The sequence below is a fragment of the Pipistrellus kuhlii genome, unplaced genomic scaffold, assembly GCF_014108245.1.
Source record: "Pipistrellus kuhlii isolate mPipKuh1 unplaced genomic scaffold, mPipKuh1.p scaffold_m20_p_27, whole genome shotgun sequence".
Classification (NCBI taxonomy): Eukaryota; Metazoa; Chordata; class Mammalia; order Chiroptera; family Vespertilionidae; genus Pipistrellus; species Pipistrellus kuhlii.
In genome coordinates this window covers 2116330-2140809 of record NW_023425526.1, presented here as the reverse complement: position 1 = coordinate 2140809, position 24480 = coordinate 2116330, and the positions used below count along the sequence as shown (strand labels likewise).

General features: G+C 47.2%; 1 protein-coding gene across 7 annotated transcripts in view; it reads right to left on the bottom strand.

Moving 5' to 3' along the window:
- Nucleotides 1-239: 239 nt before the first annotated feature.
- The window catches only part of TMEM131 (transmembrane protein 131), a 175139-nt gene continuing 150898 nt past the window's right edge, over nt 240-24480 (bottom strand). For 5 of the 7 annotated variants that reach the window (XM_045587252.1, XM_036453905.2, XM_036453906.2 and 2 more), the window contains 10 exons: nt 21390-21559; nt 18124-18251; nt 15334-15458; nt 15002-15151; nt 7711-7876; nt 6427-6548; nt 6235-6331; nt 4984-5081; nt 4163-4323; nt 240-526 (listed from right to left, as the gene is read on the bottom strand). In XM_045587252.1, coding sequence (XP_045443208.1) covers nt 248-526; nt 4163-4323; nt 4984-5081; nt 6235-6331; nt 6427-6548; nt 7711-7876; nt 15002-15151; nt 15334-15458; nt 18124-18251; nt 21390-21559 — 1496 coding nt within the window. In that variant the 3' untranslated portion in view covers nt 240-247. Of the gene's footprint in view, nt 527-4162; nt 4324-4983; nt 5082-6234; nt 6332-6426; nt 6549-7710; nt 7877-15001; nt 15152-15333; nt 15459-18123; nt 18252-21389; nt 21560-24480 lie in introns of those variants that run through there. The other 2 variants (XM_036453908.2, XM_036453910.2) reach the window with 2 other exon arrangements.

Below are 24480 nucleotides of genomic sequence, written 5' to 3'. Positions count from 1 at the left end.
TCTTACTGAAATTTGTGGCCCGAGTCCAGACTTTTCTCTAAAAGCAAACAGCAAATCTCATTATCATAATTGCAAGAAGGATCTGAAAGCAGCGAGTGGTACAAGCCTGCCCTGCCGAGTCTGTTTGTGAAGAGGAGGAGGGTGGGAAGCGGGAGCTACAGCAGGAAGAGCCTTAGAAAGATGTCTCAGAAACCGGCAGACCATGATCTAGACAAGGCCCCCTTTTTGTGTGTCTGTGCGCCTAATTTCAGTTCTCAGGAGGGAAGTGCGAGTTAGACCATGGGTCAGAGCTTCTTCTTCCGACTGTGGGGCTCCATATGCGCCAGGGGTTGTAGGTCTGCCCCAGGTCGTCCGCGGGGCCGGAGGCTGAAGGCGCGTGAGGAGTGGCGCTCTCGGCGCCCATGAGGCCGACGCTGCTCAGCGAGCTTGGAGTGGCGAGAGGGAGGGCGCTGCTCAGGCTGCTGGACCAGATGGAGCTGCTGAACGGAGGGGCGCACCACAGGCCGCTGGCGCTGCCAAGCACTGACTGCAAACAGAGAAGAACGGGGCGTCAGGCGGCGGCCGGGCTGAAGGCTCTGCCGAAACGGCGGGCCATCGGCTCCTTTCATGTTATTTTAAAACAAATGTGTGACATGTATAACCATCCCAGAACCTGAGCAGATGACTGTGGTATTTTGTTTGTTGTTAATCCTCACTCGATACTTTTTCCATTGGCTTTTTTTTTAAAGAGTAGAGGGAAGGAAGGATGGGGGAGGGAAGGAAGGATGGGGGAGGGAAGGGGAGGGGAGGGGAGGGGAGGGGGGGAAGTGAGGGAGGGAGGGGGGAGAGAGAGAGAGGGAGGGAGGGAGAGAGAGAGAGATATCAGCTGGTTGCCTTCCACAGTCACCCCAACTAGGGCGGCAATCGAACCTGCAGCCCAGGCACACGCCCTTGACCTGGCATTGGATTTGACCTTTGGTGCATGGGCTGATGCTCTGACCTCTTAGTAACACCGGCCAGGGCAAGAAGGATCTGAAAGCAGCGGGCCTGCCCTGCTCGAGTCCTTGTGTGGAGATGAGGGTGGGGGGTGGGGAGCTTGGTTGTGATCTTTTAAACAAGGACTGTGTGACTAAGCCAGGGCCAAGCCCAGCCCTGCCCGTTTCCGGAGAGAAAGTTCCCTGGAGTCCAGCCGCACCATCTGCTCAGGTCCTGCCCTGGCTGCTGGGCACAGGGGCAGAGGAGAACAGGTGTGAGTGAACCCGCCCAAGGTATTGCTGCCCCTGTTGAAAGCATGGCTGAGACGCTTTTAAACTTAAAGCCAAACAATGACAAGCAGACACATACGGTGTCTATTGAGTTAAATCAGTACCGACAAACCCTGCTCGTTCATTTAGCTCTCCTGAGGATGAAGGCGTGGCCACAGCGGGAACATACTTTTCTATCAATTTTGTGAAAGCTGACACCAGTAATTATTTTCCTTGGTGAGATTGCTTTTCTAGAACATGGTTTTTGCAGAAGAATTTTACTGAAAATCGAACAAATGCACAGAAAGCTCACGTAAGGGCACATGTGCTTCTCAGAACGAAACCAATGCCACCCCCCAAAGCCTCCCCCTGGCACTCACCTGCCTGTTCTCTGTACCTCAGTTTGTCATTTTTTTTTTGTTTTTTTGTTTTGTGTGTGTGGTTTATTTTGTATTTTATTTTAAAAATATATTATTGATTTCAGAGAGGAAGAGAGAGGGGGAGAGACAGAAACATCAACGATGAGAGAGAATCATTGATCAGCTGCCTCTTGCCTCACACTGTAACCTCCTGGTTCCTAGGTCAATGCTCAGCCACTGAGCCATGCCGGCCGGCTATTTTGTATTTTAGATTCCAAAGGTAAGTGATATCATATGGTGGCTTTCTCTCTGTTATTTAACTTAGCATTCTTAGCCTCTAGGTTAGGGGTGTCGAACTCAATCAGAGAAGGGGCCAAAATCTAAAATCCAGCCTAAATTGCGGGCCGAATGGTTTACTGAACAGTCATAAACTGTCATTGTGATGGAAACGCAGCGGAGTGCAGTGATGACAGCGCGGTGCGGGCCACACTGCAAGGCCTGGCGGGACGGATTTGGCCCGCGGGCCTTGTGTTTGACACATGTGCTCTAGGTCTACCCATGCTGTCACAAATGTAAAATTTCATTCCTTTTTATGGCCGAGTAATATACCAGTGTATACAGATGGGTTACGTCGGACTCGACATATGTTGTTTTGTGGTTACATTGCCACCTCCCATTTGTTTATAAAACAAAAAAAATTCTGTCATTTTGATGTATGTACATATGTGCTTTATGTTTTTTATTTATTTACCACAAGTTACCTTCCTTTTAAATTTCTTTCCTGTATCACTGCCGTGTACGTGCTCCATGTGACGTAGGTGCTTATGTAGGTGGGTTCCGACTTACGACAAAAACTGCGTAACGTCACTAAGATGATGATCTCTGCCATAACCCGAGGACCCTCATATGTACCAATCTTTATCCATCTATTGACAGGCACTTAGGTTGCTTCCATATCTTGGCTATTGTAAATCATACTGCAATAAACACACGGCCGCATATATATTTTCAAATTCGTGTTTTGGGTTTCTTCAGATAAATACCCAGATGTTGAACTGCTGGATTGTATAGCAGTTCCACTTTTACTTCTTTGAGGAACCTCCATATTGTTTACCATGGCGGCCGCACCAATTTACAATCCTTTCTCCACATCTTCACCAACACGTTTCTAATATTTTTGACAGCCATTCTGACAGGTGTGTGTTAATGTGCATTTCCTTGATGGTTAGTGATGCTGAGAATATTTTCACATGTCTGTTGGCCATCTGTGTGTCTTCTTTGGAGACATGTCCCTTATGTCCTCTACCCATTTATTTTTTTAAAATTTATTTTATTGATTTTTTACAGAGAGGAAGGGAGAGAGATAGAGAGCTAGAAGTGTCGATTAGAGAGTAACATTGGCCAGCTGCCTCTTGCACACCCCCTACCGGGGATGTGCCCGCAACCAAGGTACATGCCCTTGACCGGAATCGAACCTGGGACCTTTCAGTCCGCAGGCGACGCTCTACCACTGAGCCAAACTGGTTTCGGCCTCTACCCATTTTTAAATTGGATATTTTTTGGGGGGTGTGTGTTAAATATATTGGGAGGGGCAAAGGTAGTTTTACAATTGTTTGTATGGAAAATACAATAATTATTTCTGTACTCACAACTGTGAACCTACTTCTGCCCCTCCCTGTGTGAGTTCTGGATGTATTTTGGACATTAACCCCTTCTCGATGGGTCCTCTCCCATCCAGCAGGTTGTTGTTTCATTTGGTTGGTTTCCTTCACGTGCAGGTACTGGGTATATCAAAGCCTGCCACTGCTGTATGGGGTTTGAAGATCTGTGAGCGGTTTAGGAGTCTGCAGCAAGCCAAGGCAGGTTGCTGGTGTGAAGGAGCCCCTGCGAGAGGTTTGGCTGAGCAGATCTGGGAGGGGTGAACCTGTTTGCCAGGCGAATGCCAGGCTGGCTGGCTGGGGGAGAGCTCAACAAAGGAAGGATGTCATCTGCTAGCACTTCTGTCTCCGAAAAGAGCTGCCCCTCCCCCTCCCCCTCCCCTCCCCCTTCCCCCCTCCCCCCAGAGCCAGTCAACTGAGTTGCTCCCACTTTGTCCGCAGTGCTCTCTGCGGGTGTGGAGTGCGTGCGTCTCTGCACAGGCCCTCTAAGAGCCGCAGGTTCACAGACATGCCCCGGGGACTTGCTGCCTGGCACTGGTCTCCACTGCGGGGCGTGCTGGCTGGACCCTCCCTCCTCGGAGAGCCCTTGCCGTCCTGTCGTCGCCTCTCCCGCCGGCCTGGAGGTGCTTCCGTACTCCCTCGCTCCCGGACTGTGCTCGGCGGGTCTTCAGGGGCTCAGTGCTGCTCTACGATTTGGTTAATTCTGATGTGATGTGGGACAAGGCGAGCACACGCTCACCCACTCCACCCTCCTGGCCGGAAGCCTCCTCTGCCCTAGTCCTTGCCTACAGTGGCTGTACAGATACTGGTGGGCACACTGCAGACATGAAGACACGGAGAGACAGAACAGCACAGCCCGGCCTCCCCCTCCCCCGCCCTGCCGCTGTGACCGGCGGCGACGAGGAGCGAGCCGGGCACTCACCGTGGCCGTGTGGGTTGGCGAGCTGGAACTGGCCGGCCAGGAAGGGCTGGGATCTGTCGCTGGCGATTCCCACAGGTATGAAGGGCCACTGCTAAATTCATTCCAGCTCCTCTGCGAGGCCTGACTGCACGATCGAGAGAGTCCGAGTTTGCTGAAAACTTCTGAAAGTAAGAACACAATTTCAATCCATATTCTGTCTTGTCCTGCTCCCCGAGGACAGAATGGGGCATTCATCTGGGCACACACTGCCGCTGCCACTGGGAATCCTCACACCTACTTCATCACTCCCACCACACTCCAAGAACTCGGGCAACCAGCACACAATCTGAGTACTTTACCCAAACCCATCCCTGGATGACATAAAAGGCAACTTTCTCCCAACTCAAACATGACAGTCACAGCTAGTGAACACTCTCATGATGCTCTCTACTTCTGTGCGAGAAAACACGAGGTGCCCCAGAATAGCCAGGAGCCACCTTTCAGACACAGGGTCCTCCCTGAGGTTCTCAAGTAATGGCTGCGGAGCACACCCAGCCGGGCCTCCCAGCACCGAGCCGTTCCAGGCCCCTCTGCGCTGAGGGGGGAGGCCCTTCCTGGAGTCTGTGCTGGGCCCCAAACAGCAAGGACAGACCCGCTTCCCCAGGTCAGCAGTTGATGTCTATTGGTGCCTGACAGCAGGCACAAAGAAATGCATCTTTTAGAAAATGTCTAATAACAATAACCACGCTTTCCTCCCCCTTGGTGTTTCTCCACACATAAAACTAGCCTTCCTTTTCCTTGCCCACAGCCTTATTAGTTACAGGTCTGGCGTAGACACTTACCACCCGTTAGGTTAAAGGAATTCCCAAAGGCGGAGAACGAGTTGAGGGGTGTGAAGTCAGGGCTGCTGGGGTTGCTGACGGGACTCCACAAACCCGAGCTGCATGTTTCAAGAGGAAAAAACACAACACAAATGGATGAGGGCCAGCAGAGCAGTCATTAGGCGCGGCTTCACGGAGAGGGACCCGCTTCCCCTGGGCGCTCCCGGGCTCACACACAGAGGGGGGGGACTGGAAAACAGCTCTCCCAGGGGGTGCGGCACAGGGCGGTCAGAGCGCCGCCCCTCCTCAGTGAGAGCCTCTGGCCGGTGTGGCCCAGCTGGCCGGTGTCATCCTGTGCACCCAAAGGTGGCTGGTTTGATTCTGGGTCAGGGCACATGCCCAGATTACAAGGAGGCAACCAATGGCTGTTACTTTCTCTTTCTGCCTCCCCTCCCTCCCTCCCGCCCTCCCTAAGATCAATAAAAACATTAAAAAAAGAAAAGAAAAAAAGATGAGAGTCTGAATGAAAGCAAATTCTGCAGTAAAAAGAGATCTATTTCTTTAGGGTTACTACCGTGTTTCCCCGAAAATAAGACATCCTCCGAAAATAAGACCTAGCGCATGGAAAGATAAGACAACCCCTGAAAATAAGACCTCGTGCAACTTTGGGAGAAAAAATTAATATAAGACACTGTCTTATTTTCAGGGAAACAGGGTACTTGGTAGAGAAAGATTTAAAATGCAGGACTCATTCCCTTTAGTGCCAAGCAGGTAAAATTGGTTCTGCTGCTGACAGCCTTTACCATTACTGTCATTGTTAGTTATCTGAGGAGACAAACCGAGGCCCTTGGCTGCATGCCACCAGGTGCTCTGGGTCAAGAAGGAGGCATGTCCACTAACTTAGTGTGAGTTATCCACTAAGTATTTGCTGCAGTTTCCTTCCTCCCAATTCCATTTCTGTCCTTCTATATCTAACTATCAGGTCACATCCTTTCCTACAGGCGGCTGTGATAATGCAGAAGGATGAGAACGGATTTAAATTGGGGACATAAGCCTCCTCTCCCCTTGGTCAGGGGAGGTATGGGGGGAGCACAGCAGCCGGGCTGTCTGCTTCTACCCGAGACAAAGCCCCTGGAAGCCTGGACCGCTTCTGACAAACGCCTGCTTGTAACCTAGGGGAGAAATGCCTGGAACCCATGTATGGACAACAGCCGCTAACCTGACTTGAGATCCCGGTCCATCCTTCTCACGAGTCAGAACGGTCTACCGTACCTGTCTGAGCCATCGCTGTCACCAGGAGTGTGTGCAATGCCAAGGCTGCTGGAAAAATCTGTTTTGCTTGAAGAAACTTTAGCAAAGCCATTCCCACCTGTAAGAATGGACTCGGTGTCAATCGCGGGCAAACGGCCAAAGGCCCTCCCACCAGCCCGGGCCCGGAGGCGGCCTCCCGGCGCAGCCGCTCACCTGGGCTCTTGTCGTAGCCGGCCGTGACGGCAGCAAAGGTGGGGTTGCCGTTCTTGCCAGGCAGGGAGGCTGCTTTTGTCAATTTGTTTTTGCTTCCACTTGGCTGCTTGGCTTTTGGGTCGCTGGAGAAGCAAAGGCAGAATCATTAATTCCTCGCCAGCACTGCCTGCTGGAGGCCTGGAGGTGCACTGTCTCAGCTGTGGCCGGCCCAGGGCAGCCCACGGCCTGGCCTCGTGGAAATGAGCTGGGACCCACAGCTGTGTGGTCAGACGGAACGTCAGGAAGTTGTGGGGGAAGGTAAGAGAGTACAGGTCCGTCCAAGAGAGGCCAGATTCACAATGTAGGGACCGGAGCCTGCTGTAGAGGGGGCACGAGAAAGGGAGCCATTGGGCAGCGAACAGGAGTGGATGTGAGGTCCTGGCAGGTGACCACACATGACAAACTGGTTCTTACATAGCAACCTCCCGTCAGGACAGCCTCAGAGCTCATGGGGACAGCCCAGGCAGGTGGCTTCCCCAGACTCAGTGGATGCTGCCTCTTTAGGCAAGAGTTAAAAACTGTGCAAAACAGGGGTGGGGACAGGACCTGTCTGTGCTTGCTGGGAGGGTGACACGCAGTGACAGTCGTGTGGTGCTGAGAACAGTGCAGGTGCAAGGGAAGAACTGGTAGGCAGTGACAGTGACCACTGAGGTCACTTTCCCCTTAAAGGCAAACACAAGTGTGGCTGTGCTCTGGCGAGGAGCACCAGCTGGTGACCCACTCCCTGTCAGGAGGCTGCCTGAGTGCGCACGTCCCCTGCTACAGCTGACCTGCTTAAGATCCTGCCCCTTTCACTGCTGAGCTAACTGCCATAAGAGCAAAATAAAAGCGCCACAAAGCCATTTCCTCAACTCACATATGCATACTAGAGGCCCGGGGCACGGAATTGTGCGTCGTGGGGTCCCTCAGCGTGGCCTGCAGGCATCGGGCCGGAACCGGCTCTCTGATGTCCCTTGAGAGGCCCCAGATTGTGAGAGGCTGCAGACCAGCTGAGGAACCCCAATGGTGCCCGAACCCATCACGGGGGCTCTAGTAATTCCAGTAAGTTAAGCGATGGTTTCCAGGTGATGCGTTATAAAAGCCCAGGGATGGAAGGCAGCCAGGGAACCGCCCCAGGGCAAGGGCGAGCTGTCGACAGCTGTAGGAAGAAAGACAGGACAGCAGTCTGTGGCCACTTAATGGGAGTGAGCGCAGTTTCTGGAGCACCTCCCTGGTCAAGGGCGAGGAAGCGACCAGTGAACCCACCTGCTGGAGCTGCTGTTCAGGATGCTGCTGTAGCTGCCCCGCGATGCAAGCGGGCACGGGGCCGCCGGGGGAGACGGAGAGGCAGGTGTTGGTGAGGTCTGGCGTTGTTTTAAGAAAATGTCTGCATTAAAGGTTTGCAGAGAAAGTTTATAAAGACTATCGGTAGCTGGAAAGTAAAAAAAAAAAGAAAAAGGTCTCATTAATATGCTATCTTTACTCTTCAAAATCAGTTTCTTTTGGTGTTCACCTGATACTATGCAGAACTCAAGTGCTCCTACAAAGAAAAGCGTAATTAACCTTTCCGTGTGCTCTGTTCAGAGGTTTAAAGAAAACAAGGGAGGTAGCGTCTCTGCAGTACGAGTTCCGGAAGCACCAGGGAGGCCCGCCTCTGCCGAGCTGTGCAGGACCTCCTGCCAGGCCTGCTCTTCCTCCCGCCTCCTGGGTCCTTCAGGGACGGCAGGTGGAATCGCTGCGGGGGGCCTAGAGTCTCTGTGCTTCCATACAGGCTACCCACTGTGGCAGGTGCAGAGCCCAGGGCACCCCCCGTTCATCACACAATCCCCCGGGATCTGACACACCCAGTGAGATGCTGTTCCTGGTCCTGGTTTATAAGCATACAAACTCCTAATATCTTCCTGCTGCCCTCTAGGGTAATGTCTACACAGCTATTTAAAAAAGTTTAAAACAAAAATTGTCATGAAATAATACTTCTGCACTCACTAAATGGAAACACATATAACATCTTTATTAGAAAAAGGTATCACCACTTCTGATTAAGATGGTGGAGTAAACACCATGCTCACTTGCCTCCTCCCAGGACTACATCAAAATTACAACTACATTAGAAATAGTAAAAGGAGCCGAAACCGGTTTGGCTCAGTGGATAGAGCGTCAGTCTGCGGACTGAAAGGTCCCAGGTTTGATTCCAGTCAAGGGCATGTACATTGGTTGTTTCTATCCCTCTCCCTTACTCTCTGTTAAAAATCAATAAAATGTGTGTGTGTGTGTCTGTCTGTCTGTCTGTCTATCTATCTATCTATCTATTACAAAAGTAACAAATGCTTGTGGCTGTGTACAAACAAACAGACAGAAAGAAATAGTAAAAGAAGAATGAACAAAGCCCAAAGTGAGTAGAGGGAAAAAACAAGGATCGGAACAGAAATAAAAAATGTCTAAAATAGTAGGAAAAAAAAATCAAAGAAACCAAGAACTGTATTTTTTGTAAAGAAAAACAAAATTAATAAATTTTTAGACGGACTCATCAGGAAAAAAATGAAAGGACTCAAATAAATAAAATCAGAAATGAAAGAGAAGTGACAGCTGAGGCTACAGAAATACAAAGGGTTGTAAGAAATTCCATGGCCCCAGCCAGTTTGGCTCAGTGGACAGAGCGTCGGCCTGCAGACCAAGGGTCTCGGGTTCTATTCCGGTCAAGGGCACGTATCTTGGTTGCAGGTTCCTTCCCAGCCTAGGCTCTGGTCAGGGCACGTGCAGGAGGCAACCAGTCAATGTGTCTCTCTCTGTCTTTTCCTCTCTTCCACTCTCCCTAAAATCAATGGAAAATATCCTCAGGAGAGTATTAAAAAAAAAATAAAAAAATGACCAAGTATGTGCCAACAAAGGACAACTTGGAAGGAATGGATATATTCCTAGAAACATGCAATCTTCCAAAACCGAATCAGGAAGAAACAAAAAATCTAAACATACTGATAACCACCAACAAAACTGAATCAGTAATAAGAAAAACTCCCAACAAAAAGTCCTGGACCGGATGGTTTCAGAGGTGAATTTTACCAAACGTTCAAAGAACTAACACTTCTCCTTGAACGATTCCCAATAATGGAAGAGGAGGGATGACTCACTAGCTCATTTTACGAAGCCAGCATTATCCTAATTCCAAAACCAGGTAAAGACACTACAAATAGAGAAAATCATAGGCCAATAGAATGGAAGGCTATACCATGCTCATAGATAGAATTATCACCATCATTAAAATGTTCGTATTATGCAAAGCAATCTAAAGATTCAATGCAATCCCTATCAAAATACCAGCGGCATTTTTCATAGAACTAGAACAAATAATCTTAAAATTTACATGGAACCACCAAAGACCCTGAATAGCCAAAGCAATCTTGATAAAACACAAACTTAGAGAAATCATGCTACCTGACCCAAACAGCATAATACTAGCATAAAACATAGATCAACAGAACAGAACAGAAAGCCCAGAAGTAAACTCACACTTATATTGTTAATCTATGACAAAAGAGGCAAGAAAGTACAATGGGTAAAGAGTCTCTTTAATAAGTGGTATTTGGGAAAGTGGAGAGATACATGGAAAAAAATGAAACCAAACTACTTTCTTACATTATATATAAGAATGAATTCAAAATGGATTACAGACTCAAATGTTTCAGACCCAAAACCATTAAAATTTCTAGAAGAAAATGTAGGCAGTAAACTGTGATATCAGTCTCAGCAACTTTTTTTTTTTTTTTTGAAATGTTTCCTTGGGCAAAGGAAACAAAACTAAAAATAAACAACTGGGATTATATCAAACTAAACATTTTCTGCAGTTAAGGAAACCATCAACAAAATGAAAAGACAACTTATTGAATGGGAAAAGGTATCTGCTAATGATACATCTGGTAAGAGTCAATACCCAAAATATGTAAGAAACTTGCACAACTTAACACTGAAAAACTAGATTAAAAAATGGGCAGAGGACCTGAATAGACACTTCTCCAAAGAGGACACACAGATGGCCAATGGACATATGAAAAAATGCTCAATCAATATCACTAATCGTCTAGCAAATGTAAATTAAAAGCACAATGAGATACTACCTCACATCTATCAGAATGGCTATCTATAAAAGCCTAATATGTAAATTGCCCCCACAGGAATGTGACCAGCAGACTGATCACTCACTACGATGTGCGCTGACCACTAGTGGGTGGTGCCGAACAAAGGAAAGCCCGGCCGGCAGGAAGGGAAGGGAGGTCCTAGCTGGCAGCCAGAAGGCCCCATAGGCCCTAATCACCAGCCAGCCGAGGGCCTCTAGTTATCCTATCTAATAAAAGAGTAATATGCAAATTAACCACCATTTCATTATATTGTACAAACAAACCACGTCGACCAGCCACACCCACCAGTCAATCAGAATAAGCATGCAAATTAACCCCAACCAAGATGGTTACAGCCACAAGGGGAAGGCTTGGATTTCCCTGGCAATGGAGGAAGCCAAGCTTTCCACACACCCTGGCGGGTCCAGGCCTCCACTCAAGGCTACAAAGTTTTAATTACAGAAGATAAATAAATCCCAACAGAAATGGCTGCTGCCACTGAGTGAGCAGGAGGCTTGGCTCTGCTCCAGGCTACAGAATTTCAATTGTAGAAGATACATAAACTTCAGATATCAGGGCCTCCGCTTGGGTTGCAAACCACCACAGGCCTCTCGTTCAGGCCGCCCCACACCCTAGGGGAACCCCCACCCTGATCTGGGACTCCCTTCAGGGCAAACCAGCTGGCTCTCACCCATGCACCAGACTTCTATCTAATAAAAGAGTAATATGCAGATTGACCATCACTCCAACACACAAGATGGCTGCCCCCATGTGGTCAAAGATCCTGCCCCCATGCAGACACAAAATGGCCAGCAAGGGAGGGCAGTTGGGAGGGACCAGGCCTGCAAGGGAGGGCAGTTAGGGATGTCCAGACTGGCAGAGGAGGGCAGTTGGAGGCAAACAACTGGCAGGAGAGCAGTTAGACATCAATGAGGCTGGCATGGGAGTGCTTAGGGGGTGACCAGGCTGGACGGCAGAAACGGTTAGGGGCAATCAGGAAGGCAGGCAGGTGAGCAGTTGGGAGCCAGCAGTCCTGGATTGTGAGAGGGATGTCCGACTGCCCATTTAGACCCAGATTGGAGAGGGTGCAGGCTAGGCTGAGAGACACACCCCATGCACAAATTTTGTGCACTGGGCCTCTAGTCAATAAACAGACAAGTGCCACCTCCGGAACGAACCCTGCTTAAACCTCTCCACCCACCTGCTCTCCTTGGAAACCCGACAGCATAGTGTGCCTATCTGCATCACATCTTCCTTATTGTATGATTGTTCTGACCTTTCCCTAGCCATCACATATGACACATTTTCTGACTTCCTCCACCATATTAGTGACCTATCCCCTTGTGAACTGTCCACACCTGTGCCCCTCACCTGAGTTCCAAGTTCTTAGCCTTCATCCAAACTATGGAGGCTTCAATCACCCACTCTTCATTTACCTTCCCCCTCAACTTGAACACTCTTAACTTTAGTGCAAACAAGCCAAACGTGAGTTATTCTAACTCTGTGGTGAGTATACACAAGTCAGTCCCAAGACTGGCCCTCTCTTCATTCTAAATCCTACCATCAGCCCCCTGCCTATGCTTGTCTCTGTCTTCTATAGTGGAATGTGGGTTCTCAAACTTAATTCATTCCTGAAGATTGTTCGAGAAGTGATTTGTTAAAAAACATAATTTTCTCCCATTATTAGAAATAATGTAAACTGAATTAATCCATTCCAGACCTCCAAATGACTCCATTTTAACCTTATATACTGTACTTGTCTAATGTACTGTTTAATCTATAAACATTTCTTTTCTAAAATTTATCAAACCACCCCCTACTAGCCTTGTTACAGGGTTATCTTTCAGGTCAGTATATGGCATCTTCACATGTTCAGATATTATTGCCTCCAAAATGCTGTCACTGGTTAACTGCTTTTCCTTTACCCAAATCAACATCCCTTTTCCCAACTCTTCAATTGCCAGTGATCATTGTTTTTTACACACCCTTAGCAACATTAGCACTCTTTTAAAAAAAATTATATATATTTTTATTGATTTCAAAAAGGAAGGGAGAGGGAGAGAGAGATAGAAACATCAACGATGAGAATCATTGATGGGCTGCCTCCTGCACATCACCTACTGGGTATCGAGTCTGCAACCCAGGCATATGCTCTTGACCGGAATCAAATCCGAGACCTCTTAGTCCACAGGCCAAAGCTCTATCCACTGAACCAAACCATCAGCACTCTTGATGGCCTTTTTGTTTTAAAATTGTGTTACAAAAGCTTTCTTTCCTTTCTTTGTTGCCCGAGAGACACTTTTTGTTATAAAGGGTTGTCAGGTCTAGGAAAACTGAAGTTTGGTTCGACAATGAAGATGTATAATATTTTTGTGAACAACTTGGTTGAGAACTGAACTGTTTGAAATGGGAGACGTTCGAGAGATGAGGTTAGACTGTATTTCAGGCGAGGACCTCTACCTTATTTTAGTAGACTGTGCTGCTATCATGACTGACTGCAGGGGAAATCTGAGAACAAGGTAAAAAAGCTAGTGAGGAAAATAACGAAATTTTCAGAATAGGTTGTTTATGAAAAAGATTAAAAGCCTAAGTCACCAGATAACCAGACAACAGCTATGACATGCACTGACCATCAGGGGGCAGACACTCAACGCAAGAGCTGCCCCCAGGTGGTCAGTGCACTCTCACAACGGGAGTGCCACTCAGTTGAAAGACGGGGGTCAGACGCTAGGCTCATGACTGGTGAATACAGCTGTGGCGGCAGGTGCAGCAGGACCAGGATGAGCGGGAGCAGTGTGGTGCCCAGCCTGGGCTCGGGCTCCTCCCCGCTGCCTGCTGCTTCTGCACTGCTTTGTGCTGTGCGGATGGATGCGGACAGCGGGCTGGAGCCCGACAAGCTGGTGGGCAAGGCCAGGCTGAGGCGGCATGGGACCCCGCAGCCCAGACGAGGGACCCCACCGGTGCACGAATCTGGGCACTGGGCCTCTAGGAGTAGTAACGATAATAATGATAATAATGATAATAGTTAAAAGTCTTACATTTGTAAAAATGCATTATAAAAAAGAAATATGGAATTAATGTTCTCATAAAGCAGTTTTTTGGAATGATTGCCCAGTCCAAACAGGTCTTCACATTTTGAACACTGGGCAGTGGTGTGCTGGCGCACCAGCTTCTGGGAAACAAAGACCTGATTTGAATCATCTGCTATTTCTCTGGTTATACACATACACTTATTACAGAAGGTAGGTCATTAACAACAAAGAAAGGAGAAGCTGCAGCCTCACCGACTCCACAAAGGGAGTTAATTCCCAAGCAGGCAGTAAGACTAGCTTTCCAATCTCCGCAGGAACAGTGGCAATTACTGGGGGGAGGGAGAACCAGTAAGGAGGCATTCCTCTACTAGGCATGTGCAGTAGCCAGACGACAAAGCAAAACCATGAGACTTGTGCAGTAGAAGCCAAAATAATGACCACAATGGGGAGGAATTTAGCCTGGGAAAAGGATGGGATAAGGGCATGCAACCCCAAAAGGTCCACGAAAGGGATTGGATAAGGACAGCCCAGTACAGGCCTGGAAAAAAACTAGGAAACAGACTGGGTTGGATGGTTTGACAGTTGTTATAATGTAGCAGTTTAATTGATAATGGTGAGAGTATTCCCAGAATCTACAACAATGTAACAACTGGCAGACTATTTTGAAATAAATTATAGGCTTTTGCTGGTTGATAGAAGCAGGCTCCAGCAAATCAAACACTGGGTCTCCTTTCAAAGTAATGTTCCTCCCTGGCCAGGTGGCTCAGTTGGTTGAAGTGTCAACCCATGCCAAAGGTTGTGGGTTTGATTGCGGGTTGGCGCGTCAATGTGTGAGAAATATGGTGAAAACAGAAGTATGGAGAAAACAAGACTTTTAATACATTTTTGAGGGTGTCCGTTTGCACAGGCACACCTGTGGTAAGGAACACAGCCTGTTTATTCAGGTCCTCTTCCAGTTCTATGGGCACTATGGCATCACCTGTTTCCTTATCCATCTCCTAGGTCCGATGGTCTCCCATTGGGCCATTTAAAAAATTGGGCTGAGGTCTCTTCCAGTTGCCTCCATGTCCCCCTGTCTAGCTGAGGCAGACACCTCAGGTTCCCACCGTGAGGGTTCCCATGTCCACATTCTTTGCTCGTCCATCTTCTTCCCTCCTCCCTACATTGTTTGCCCTGGGGAAATTTAGTGACCATTTCCATCAAAAGCCGACCATGCTAGAGATGGATCACAGAGGCCCATTTCCTACATATGGGAAGCATTGATAGATGCTTCTTTCTCTCTCTTTCCCCATCTATCCCTCTAAAATCAATAAAAACATATCCTTGGGTGAGAATATATAGTAAATAAATAAAAAAGCATATTCCTGCTGAGTAGTCATGCCCAGAGTGATTCCCAAGTGTTCCCATACTTACAGCTGCCAGGCTTGTGGACTGGCACGGAGTCCCACTCTGGTGGGGGAGAGTCTTTTTCACCCTCTGAACTACTGGTGTTGCCTAGTTCTTGACTATTTGGGAGGAGTTTCGCTAGGGCAGATGGTCTGTTATCCGCTAACTTACTTGTACCTGCACAGAAAGAAGAAAAGGAAGTTGTTAATGAACGGTAACTCCTTTCTTTCAGATCTACTTCAATGACCCGTCTAACGAGGACAAGAACACAACCACAGCCTTTAACTACTCACAGATCACTGGTAATTCACAACTTAAAACTGTTAACATAAGTGTCTATACAACCATCAGGGAAATACCTTTTGGTTTCTGGGAATTCCGTGACTTGGAGCTGCTGGTCAATGCAGTTGGAAGAGGGATCTTGGTTGAGAGGGTCTTCCGTTGTTTACTTTCCAATGGAGGAGGGTACGGCAGCTCTACACAACTGAAAGACAAGCACAGCGCAGCACAGCTCAGCACCTGCAGATACTTCTTAGAGCACCTGCCTCATTAGCAGGACTTGCCATTTGGGGGCTGTTGACTCTCTCCCTGCAGCTTCAGTGCTAGTGGGGTTCCTGAATATGGAGATTCAAGGTTCTGCTATTCAGAACTTTGAAGACATTTGTAGTAGAAACTATGAAATGAACCAGGCTGAGCTCCTGGGCTATCTATAAAACTGCACAGCCTACTGCAGAGTAGCAGTACTGCTGTATTTGCCTATGGTGACTGGGGAGAAATGAACTGTCTTCTTTATTCTTGAAATTCAGACAAATATTTAAATATATTTTTACTTAAAAGTATATACTAGAAGCCCAATGCATGAAGATTTGTGTCAGAATGGGCCTTCCTTTCCCTGGCTGCTGGCACTGCCTTCGCTCTGGCAGGACCCAATGCTTTTCTGCCCTCCTACGCTGCTCAGAGGCCCAGAGCTGCCAGGGGTGGTGCAGGATGCCTGCATCATCGCCATGGCGAAGACACAAGCATCCCGCCCCACTCCTGGCCACTCAGTGCCCATGTATGCAAATTAACCTGCCATCTTTGTTGAGTTAATTTGAATACTCACTCCTGATAGGCTGGTGGGCGTCTTGAAAGTATAGTCAATTAGCATGTTACTCTTTTAGATGCTTTCTAAAAGGTTTAGAAGTAAGCTTAACATCATAAACACCTGTAACTAGGATAATTAATCATCCCCGAACTTCCTGTCAGCCAAGGTGAAATGGGAGGCATGATGAGCTATAACACACAACAACCACCTTCAAGTCTGATGGGCAAAAAGCAATCTCTAGGAGAAATGGATTGGGGAGATAGTGCATATAAACCAGCATGCGAGCAATGGAACTAGGCTGGCCACAGCCCAGAACCCAGTGGTCCCTTATGAGAATTCTTCCAGGCATCATCAGAGACCCCCACCATGCTCCTGGTGATGGCCACAGAGCTGTCAGTTCAAGGCTGAGCTCATAGCTTGCTTTTAATTAGAAATCTGACCTTGCTACAATAGATATTTCTATGGCATTTTCTAGTTAGTGCACTTCCTGTCCCCAACCCTACAAGGTGTGCCACCACTCAGGACTCTCCCGGGCCTCCTTCAGAATCGTTATGCACCACATGGTGTTCCTTCTGTTGTCACTCCAAAGTCTCCCTCCCAGAGGCAGCTAATCCACACCAGATTTCAAAGGTTAGAATGGTTCAACTCTCCAGATCTAATGGCACACTCCTCCCAAAGTAAGCAGATGATAGAACAAAGTATCATCTCATAACCAAATAAATATATTTTTAAATATATATTTTATTAATTTTTTATAGAGAGTAAGAGAGAGGTAGAGAGTTAGAAACATCGATGAGAGCCGAAACCGGTTTGGCTCAGTAGTAGAGTGTCGGTCTGCGGACTGAAAGGTCCCAGGTTCGATTCTGGTCAAGGGCATGTACATTGGTTGCAGGCACATCCCCGATGGGGTGTGTGCAGGAGGCAGCTGGTCGGTGTTTCTCTCTCATCAACGTTTCTAGCTCTCTATCTCTCTCCTTTCCTCTCTGTAAAATATCAATAAAATATATTAAAAAAAGAAAAAAAAAGAAACATCGATGAAAGAGAATCATCGACCAGCTGCCTCTTGCACACCCCCTACTGGGGATGTGCCCACAACCAAGGTACATGCCCTTGACCGGAATCAAACCTGGGACCTTTTAGTCTGCAGGCTGATGCTCTATCCACTGAGTCAAACCGGTTTCGGCCCAAATAAATACATTTTAATGAAGGCTATTTACAGTCACTTTATTTACATTGTTTTATTCTCTATATTTCACAAATTTTCTCTCAGAATTAGGTATTATATTTAGAATTAGTAAAATGACTAAGCAAAAATCAAATGAGTCTTAGTTAACCCAGAATTAGGAAGGATAACAAATTGACATAAAAAAAAATCCACCCTTATGGGTAAGACTATTAATGCTACAGCTTTATTAACTCTTCCATCCTTCTTCCACTTTTGACAGAGTTGTTTAAAAACTCCATCTTTTAAAGTACTAAAAGCTGCCAAAACCGGTTTGGATCAGTGGTAGAGCGTCGGTCTGCGGATTGAAAGGTCCCGGGTTCGATTCCGGTCAAGGGCACGAACCTTGGTTGCAGGCACATCCCCGGTAGGGGGTGTGCAAGAGGCAGCTGGTCGATGTTTCTCTAATCGACGCTTCTAGCTCTCTATCTCTCTCCCTTCCTCTCTGTAAAATACCAATAAAATATATATTAAAGTACCAAAAGCTCCCATGACAAAGACACCCATGTGAATTATTTTTAAGTTAAGTGGTTTATAAATGTGGAGGATGAGGGCTGTCCATTTACACAAAGTTTGACTCTGTGCCACTGCAAAATTAATTGGTTTTTTTAAAAAAAGGTGCCAGACAACTACTTTCTTTTTGCTGAGTCATACTTCCTCAAATTAAGCCAAATGATCTCCATTAAGAAACCTTCTTTAAAGCTTCTGAATAAAATGGGCAAGACCCAACTTAAGTGATTCTTTCTAAAAGGAAAAACCAGAAAGATATTTCAGATGCCAGACTTTGACTCACACAATACATGGTAATTCCCATATTTCTCTGCACTCATTTTTTTCTCTCACCTGGTTTTCACATCTGTTGGGATTTCCTTTTTAACATTCAAAAGTTTTTTGCTTTTTTGTTTCACTTGAGACATTTCATTTTCATGTTTCTCAGGCATGGCTTGTTTTCCCTTTTGCTTTTCTGTATCCTGTAAAAAAAAAAATACACTCAGTTGCTGAGAAAGACCAATAAAAATAACTGATATATGATATAGTAGAAATACAAAACTGAAGATGCAACAGATATATATGTCACATGTATAAAAACAAACTCCTTTCTTCAAATCTGTCAGTTTTCAGTCTTTAACCTTTTATAAATGTATCGTTCTGAGTCTGAGTTATGAAGAGTGTCATTTTAATTTATACCCACATCCTGACAGAAGTGTGTGTTGGTACTGACAGCAGCAAATTGACAGCTTACTTTTCAGACTTTGGGAGCAAAACTTGCCTATTTCCAAGAAAAGTTCAGCTGGGACTATAATATAAACACTAGCAATGTGCTCAATGCTGAGCCCAAGCACAATGCAAGCCAAGAATAGTGTTCACGCCTACTATTCACTTCACAGTGACACTGACTGTCCATAGTCTTGAGTTAATTAACTACTACTCACCATAAACGGGGGGGGCTCACTCATTCCCTTACTCAGCATTTACTGGTCATACGCTAGGTGCCAGGCAAGGATTACCAAGAGGGCCGAGGCCCTTCCCCAGGAGAGAGATACATATGAGAACGCTCACTGGCCACGACTGGAGCAGAGAAGAGCTGCTTCCCTGGCTCATGCCAGACTGAAAAGGCCATGCCTACACTGGATCTTACAGCTGCGCTACTGCTGTTTCGGGTCTGTGACCAAGTACGAAGCCACACTCACACTTTACAGTAACCTGATACTGTGGCGGTGTCCGAGCACCAATAGGAGTTCTTCTCTCCTGGACATGGCATGTGGCTGCTTGGGTGCTGCTGAATTTGCCTGGGGAGTGGCACATGGACTAGATGCATAACATATGTATAATAGGACCATGTATATGACAGACATGCAATTTTTAAAAACCTGGTTCTTCATTAAAGATAGTTTAAAAAATATTTTTATTGATTTCAGAGAGGAAGAAAGAGGGAGAGAGACACAGAAACATTAATGATAAGAATCATTGATCGGCTGCCTCCTGCATGCCCCCTACTGGGGATCAAGCAGGCAACCAGAGCATGTGCCCTTGACCAGAATAGAACCCAGGACCTTCCAGTCCGCAGTCCAACACTCTATCCACTGAGCCAAACCAGCTAGGGCCAAAGATAGTTTGAGATGCACTGAGACTAACAAGGGGATAGGCAAGAGAGGGACACGCAGCAAAAGGGAACAGCTGAGGCGGGGAGTTACAAGCACATAGGGAGTCACAGTCAACCCCACAGGGTCCTGCCTCACAGAGTGTGCTTATTAAGGAAGCCTGGATTTTAACAAGTCACAACAAGTCAACCGTTTAACTGTTAAGAGGAAATAACCAGAGGAAGGGCACAACACCCTCTGTGTTCTTCAGGAAGCACTTCCTGAGCACCTGACTCGTCAAGAACATGGAGACTCAGCTCTTTGAGGACAAGAATCTGGTCTTTGTCCAGCTGTTCCCCTAGCTCACAGCCTAATACCGGCACTTAGGCACTCAGAACAGAATGCTGAATAAATGAACAGGATACAGTTGCAATCAGCACACAAGTGTGTGATCTAGTGGGGAAGAAAGTACAGGCAAATGGGTCATTCACAAAGAAGGGAGAGCACGGAGCCCTCTGCAGAGGGCTGGTCAGGATCCTCCCGAGCTGCAGGCGAGGCGGCCAGGCATGCAGGCCATGTCTGTAAGGCACAAATGACAGGGAACAACAGAGAGGCAGTATCTATGGCAGTGAGGGCAGAGAATGCTGGGAGTCAGGGTAGCTGGAGGGGCACTGAGGAAAACTGCTGGAAAGGTAGAACAATTGTGAAGAAAGTGTGTGCTGACGTGCTTTCTGAGTGCTCATTCCTGTCACTGAAACTGGTGGGGTTCTGCTCTACGCTTGGCAGTCACGTTAGGAGACAAAGCACAGAAGTCCAACACTCACTACCGACGATGCCGAGGGGCACAGTGCAATGTGAGGGCGCAAAGGGGAAGGCAGCTAAGAAAAACATTTACATATAAACGTTATTTCAAAGTGAATATATGTGGATGACACTGCTGGATATCTTTAAGAAATGGTTCCCTAGCCATTAGGTTAAAACTGAAAACAAACAAAAAACCCACAAAAAACTTCTGGTCTACAATAACGTCTATATTAGCATTGTTTTACTTCTGAAACATAGTTATCTAAAAATACGAATGCCAAAATAGAATTCTGCTTTACCTTTTCTGCATACAGCTTGTACCTCAGACCCTCAGACACATCACAACAGGTACCTCCTCCCCTGCCCCCAACCCATTTCCTAATGCCCACTAGGACCGGCACTTCACAGTATTGCTCCTGATGCTGAGAACTGAGGACCGAGGACAGCGACCCTCATGATGGACTGGTATGTGTGGGGCTCGCTCAGTCCCATTCTGGACCTGTGTGGGCAGAGTGCTTCTACAGAGCCCGTGCTAGGACTGACCTTACAGGAAAAGTCAGTCTAATTAAAACGGTGCAATTCCTTCTCATTCTCTTCTGATACTTAAAATCTGAAACAAATTTCACAAGTCAGAGTAGCCCTTAACTTTTAAGCAGTGTTTCCTACTTCTATTTTACTTCCCATGTCCTTCCCTGGGGGAAAGGAAGACATTTGTCCCAGAGCCGTACTGCGTCCTGCTGAGACATGCCCCGGAGCACGGGCTCACACGCACGGACACGGTGCTAGCCCCGGAGCACGGGCTCACACGCATGGACACGGTGCTAGCCCCGGAGCACGGGCTCACACGCTCGGACACGGTGCTAGCCCCGGAGCACGGGCTCACACGCACGGACACGGTGCTAGCCCCGGAGCACGGGCTCACACGCACGGACACGGTGCTAGCCCCGGAGCACGGGCTCACACGCATGGACACGGTGCTAGCCCCGGAGCACGGGCTCACACGCACGGACACGGTGCTAGCCCCGGAGCACGGGCTCACACGCATGGACACAGAGACATGCCTGTGAACCCGAGTGCTAATCCCGGAGCACGGGCTCACACGCACGGACACGGTGCTAGCCCCGGAGCACGGGCTCACACGCATGGACACAGAGACATGCCTGTGAACCCGAGTGCTAATCCGGAGCACGGGCTCACACGCACGGACACGGTGGTCCTGCCCACCTCCTTCAGGAGAGGCTCTGTGTCAGGGTTGGAGGTCTCTGTGGTGGTGGAGGAGCTGTCATCGTCAGCCAGCGAGTCTTTCAGCTCGTCATCCTGGGGCTTTCCCTTTCCCTTCTTCTCCTCTTGCTTCTTCGGTGTTTTAACCTTGCGCTGAAGAGGTTTTCCTTTCCCTGGGGATGAAAATCAAAGTAAAATTTCAAACTCTTCATTAAAAAATAAATAAATACACACACACACACACACACATATGTATATGTGTATATATATAAATATTTTAATGACTTCAGAGAGGAAGGAAGAGGGAGAGATAGAAACATCAATGATGAGAGAGAATCAATGATCAGTTGGCTCCTGCACAACTCCACTGGGGATTGAGCCCGCAACCCAGGCATGTGCCCCTGACCGGAGTCAAACCCAGGACATAGGGCCAAACTCTTGATTTTTAAACAGCTTAGAATAGTAAGCCATTACAACTTTTTAAAAGAGGCTGGACTGTTCCTTATTAATGAAGCTTATTTCTCTATTTCATTCCTTAGAAAATTATTATTTTCTAGGTGCCTGGTGCACGATCTCCCAATCGAGGGGACAATTTGCATATTAGCCTTTTATTATATAGGACTCTTCATTAAAGCTTTCCAAATCATGTTTGAGTTATTGATTAGAATATTTTAAAAATCAACTCAGGGCCTAATTTTTGTACAATAAGATGTACCCATTTTAAGTTCCAAGAGTTTTGGTAAACTCAGTAGTTCTGACAATTCTGTAGGTCTGTCTTGGAATACTTTTTTAGGCCATAGAGGGTGATACAGCTTTGAAAAGCCACAGAAGAGAAAACCAGAGATTGTTTTAAATCCATCTGGAGATTAAAGTCTGTGGTGACATGATGAGCAGCCCATGTGTTAGGTGAGGGTGCCAAGAGCCCTGGTGCAGAGGCATGCTGGCCGGGTCCAAACCCTGACTCTTCTGTACCCAGCTGCGCGATGTTGACCTCTCATCGGTAAGCTAGGGAGGCAGGCCCTCCTGGAGTTGTACTGAAGAATCATGTGAGGCCCTTAGAACAGAGCCTGGCACACAAATACCTCATGATGTTATGCATGGAGAGCATACAACACACCTAGAGAAGGCCAACAACAAGGATATGGTGTTGCCAAGACAAATAAGAAATCAACCCATCACACATAACAGATGCCGACTGTTTCCCGAGCGCTGTTCCATGTTCTGGGAACACAGCAGTGAGCAGCAGCAGCACAATCCTGTCCTCCTGGAGCTTGACAGTGGAGAGAAACCTGGGACTGTGCTGCAGGCAGGAGCACCTGGGCCACCGGGCAGGCTGGGGAAAGCCATAGGAGCCGAAGCCACAGGCTAACCCATTCTGTACTCATCATTATTAAATATATCCTTTTGACAATGGTGACTTAGTACAGCATCTTTAAAGGCTATCTTATGGCCACTGTTAACAGGCACTTGAGACTCATACTTTGGAATGTAGAACAGGTTGGCAAACTATGGGCCACCAGACAAATCTGACCGGTAGTCCAATCTCTAGAACTTGTAGAGAATAATTTTTATATTTTTAATTAAGAGGTTAAAAAACAAAACAAAACAAAAACAGTATATATGACAAACACAGTCTGTGGCACATCAAACTCCAAATAAGTACCATCTGGATGTGAGGGCGATCTGGCTGCGACATCTGTCACCCCATTGATCGCCAGGGTTGATTCGGCTGATCTGGCTGGCTAGGCGGGTGTCCCCCTCCTCCCTCACAGATCCATGTGCGTCCCTCCCGAAGCTGCACGCTCAGTCAAAGAGGACGACTTTCCCCCAAAAGGAGAGGACCGGTCTTCGGTCAAGGGTATACGAGTAGCTGCGCTCCCCTGCTAGAACCTCCAAACAAATAAGTACCATCTGGCCCTTTACAGAAAAAGCTTGCTGAGTCTGGCCTAAAAAAGCAGTAAGGCTCTGACTTTTAGAAATGCCACTTGGTCTTTCCCACTGATTCTGGAGGTGCGATGGAAACCGTTAACTGGGACATTAAGTTTTGACATTGGCCAGCTGGTTTAACTGTACCAGCCTTGGCCCACCCGAACAGCCGAGCTCCCCTCAGCCAGGGCAGAGGGAAGGCACGGTCCTGCTCTGACCCCACGAGCCTCAGGACTTTGGATTCTGTAGGTTCAGTAGTTGATACTGAGTCCTTCAGTCTTCCCCGTCTGACCAAGGTCAAGCCCTGATACGAATGTCCCACTTGCTGTTAGACTCTTTTATCATGGCTAGGTTCAGTGCGTGTGAGGCTCTGTGTAGAAATAATCTGTATTTACAATAACCTGAAACCTCCTTAATAAATAGGAAAAGGCTGAAAATTATATATATATATATATATATTTTTTTTTTCTTATTGCACTCAAATCTTGAAACCAGGGACACACAAAAGAAGAAAATAAATACTTAATAAACCACTAGTTAAGTTGAAAACTTGGGCACAAAATTATTTTATGAAAGAGTAGTTTATACCTTTTACCTACAAATTCATCTTTTTTAACCCGCTGCGTGTGGCCTTCTGCCTTAATAATGCTATGTTTAAAAGGTGAGTGATGACCCCTTACCTGTCAATGCCAATGACTCCAGCAGCTCAGTCCACAGGCCTCTGTTCTACTGGATGCCTGGAATGCTCTCCCACCCTCTGCCCAGCCGCGCCCCCTCTCCTGGCACAGTGATTCTAACACTCCATCACTGCAGCTGTCCCCCGAGATTTGATCGTGGCACCGTTCTTTTCCCTTTATACTAGTACCACCCTGGGGGCTTGCTTTAATTAATAAAACAACAGATAAAATAAAAAGGTGTAGGTCTCATTTACATTTTAAAAGCAGAGTCCCCAAGAGCACACAGTGACTAAGCTGTGGCAAGTGCACACATTCATACTAACTCTTGTCAAGTGTGCTCATTCTTTGGAACCATGAAGTATTGTTTACTCTAAAAAGCTAACTAACCACACTTTTTCTCATGCAAATAAGAGGCCCATTGGGCCTGAAAGCCGTCCTCCCAAGTTCTAATCCAGCTTTCTTCTCAATGTGCCAAGGACTGGATTTCTCTT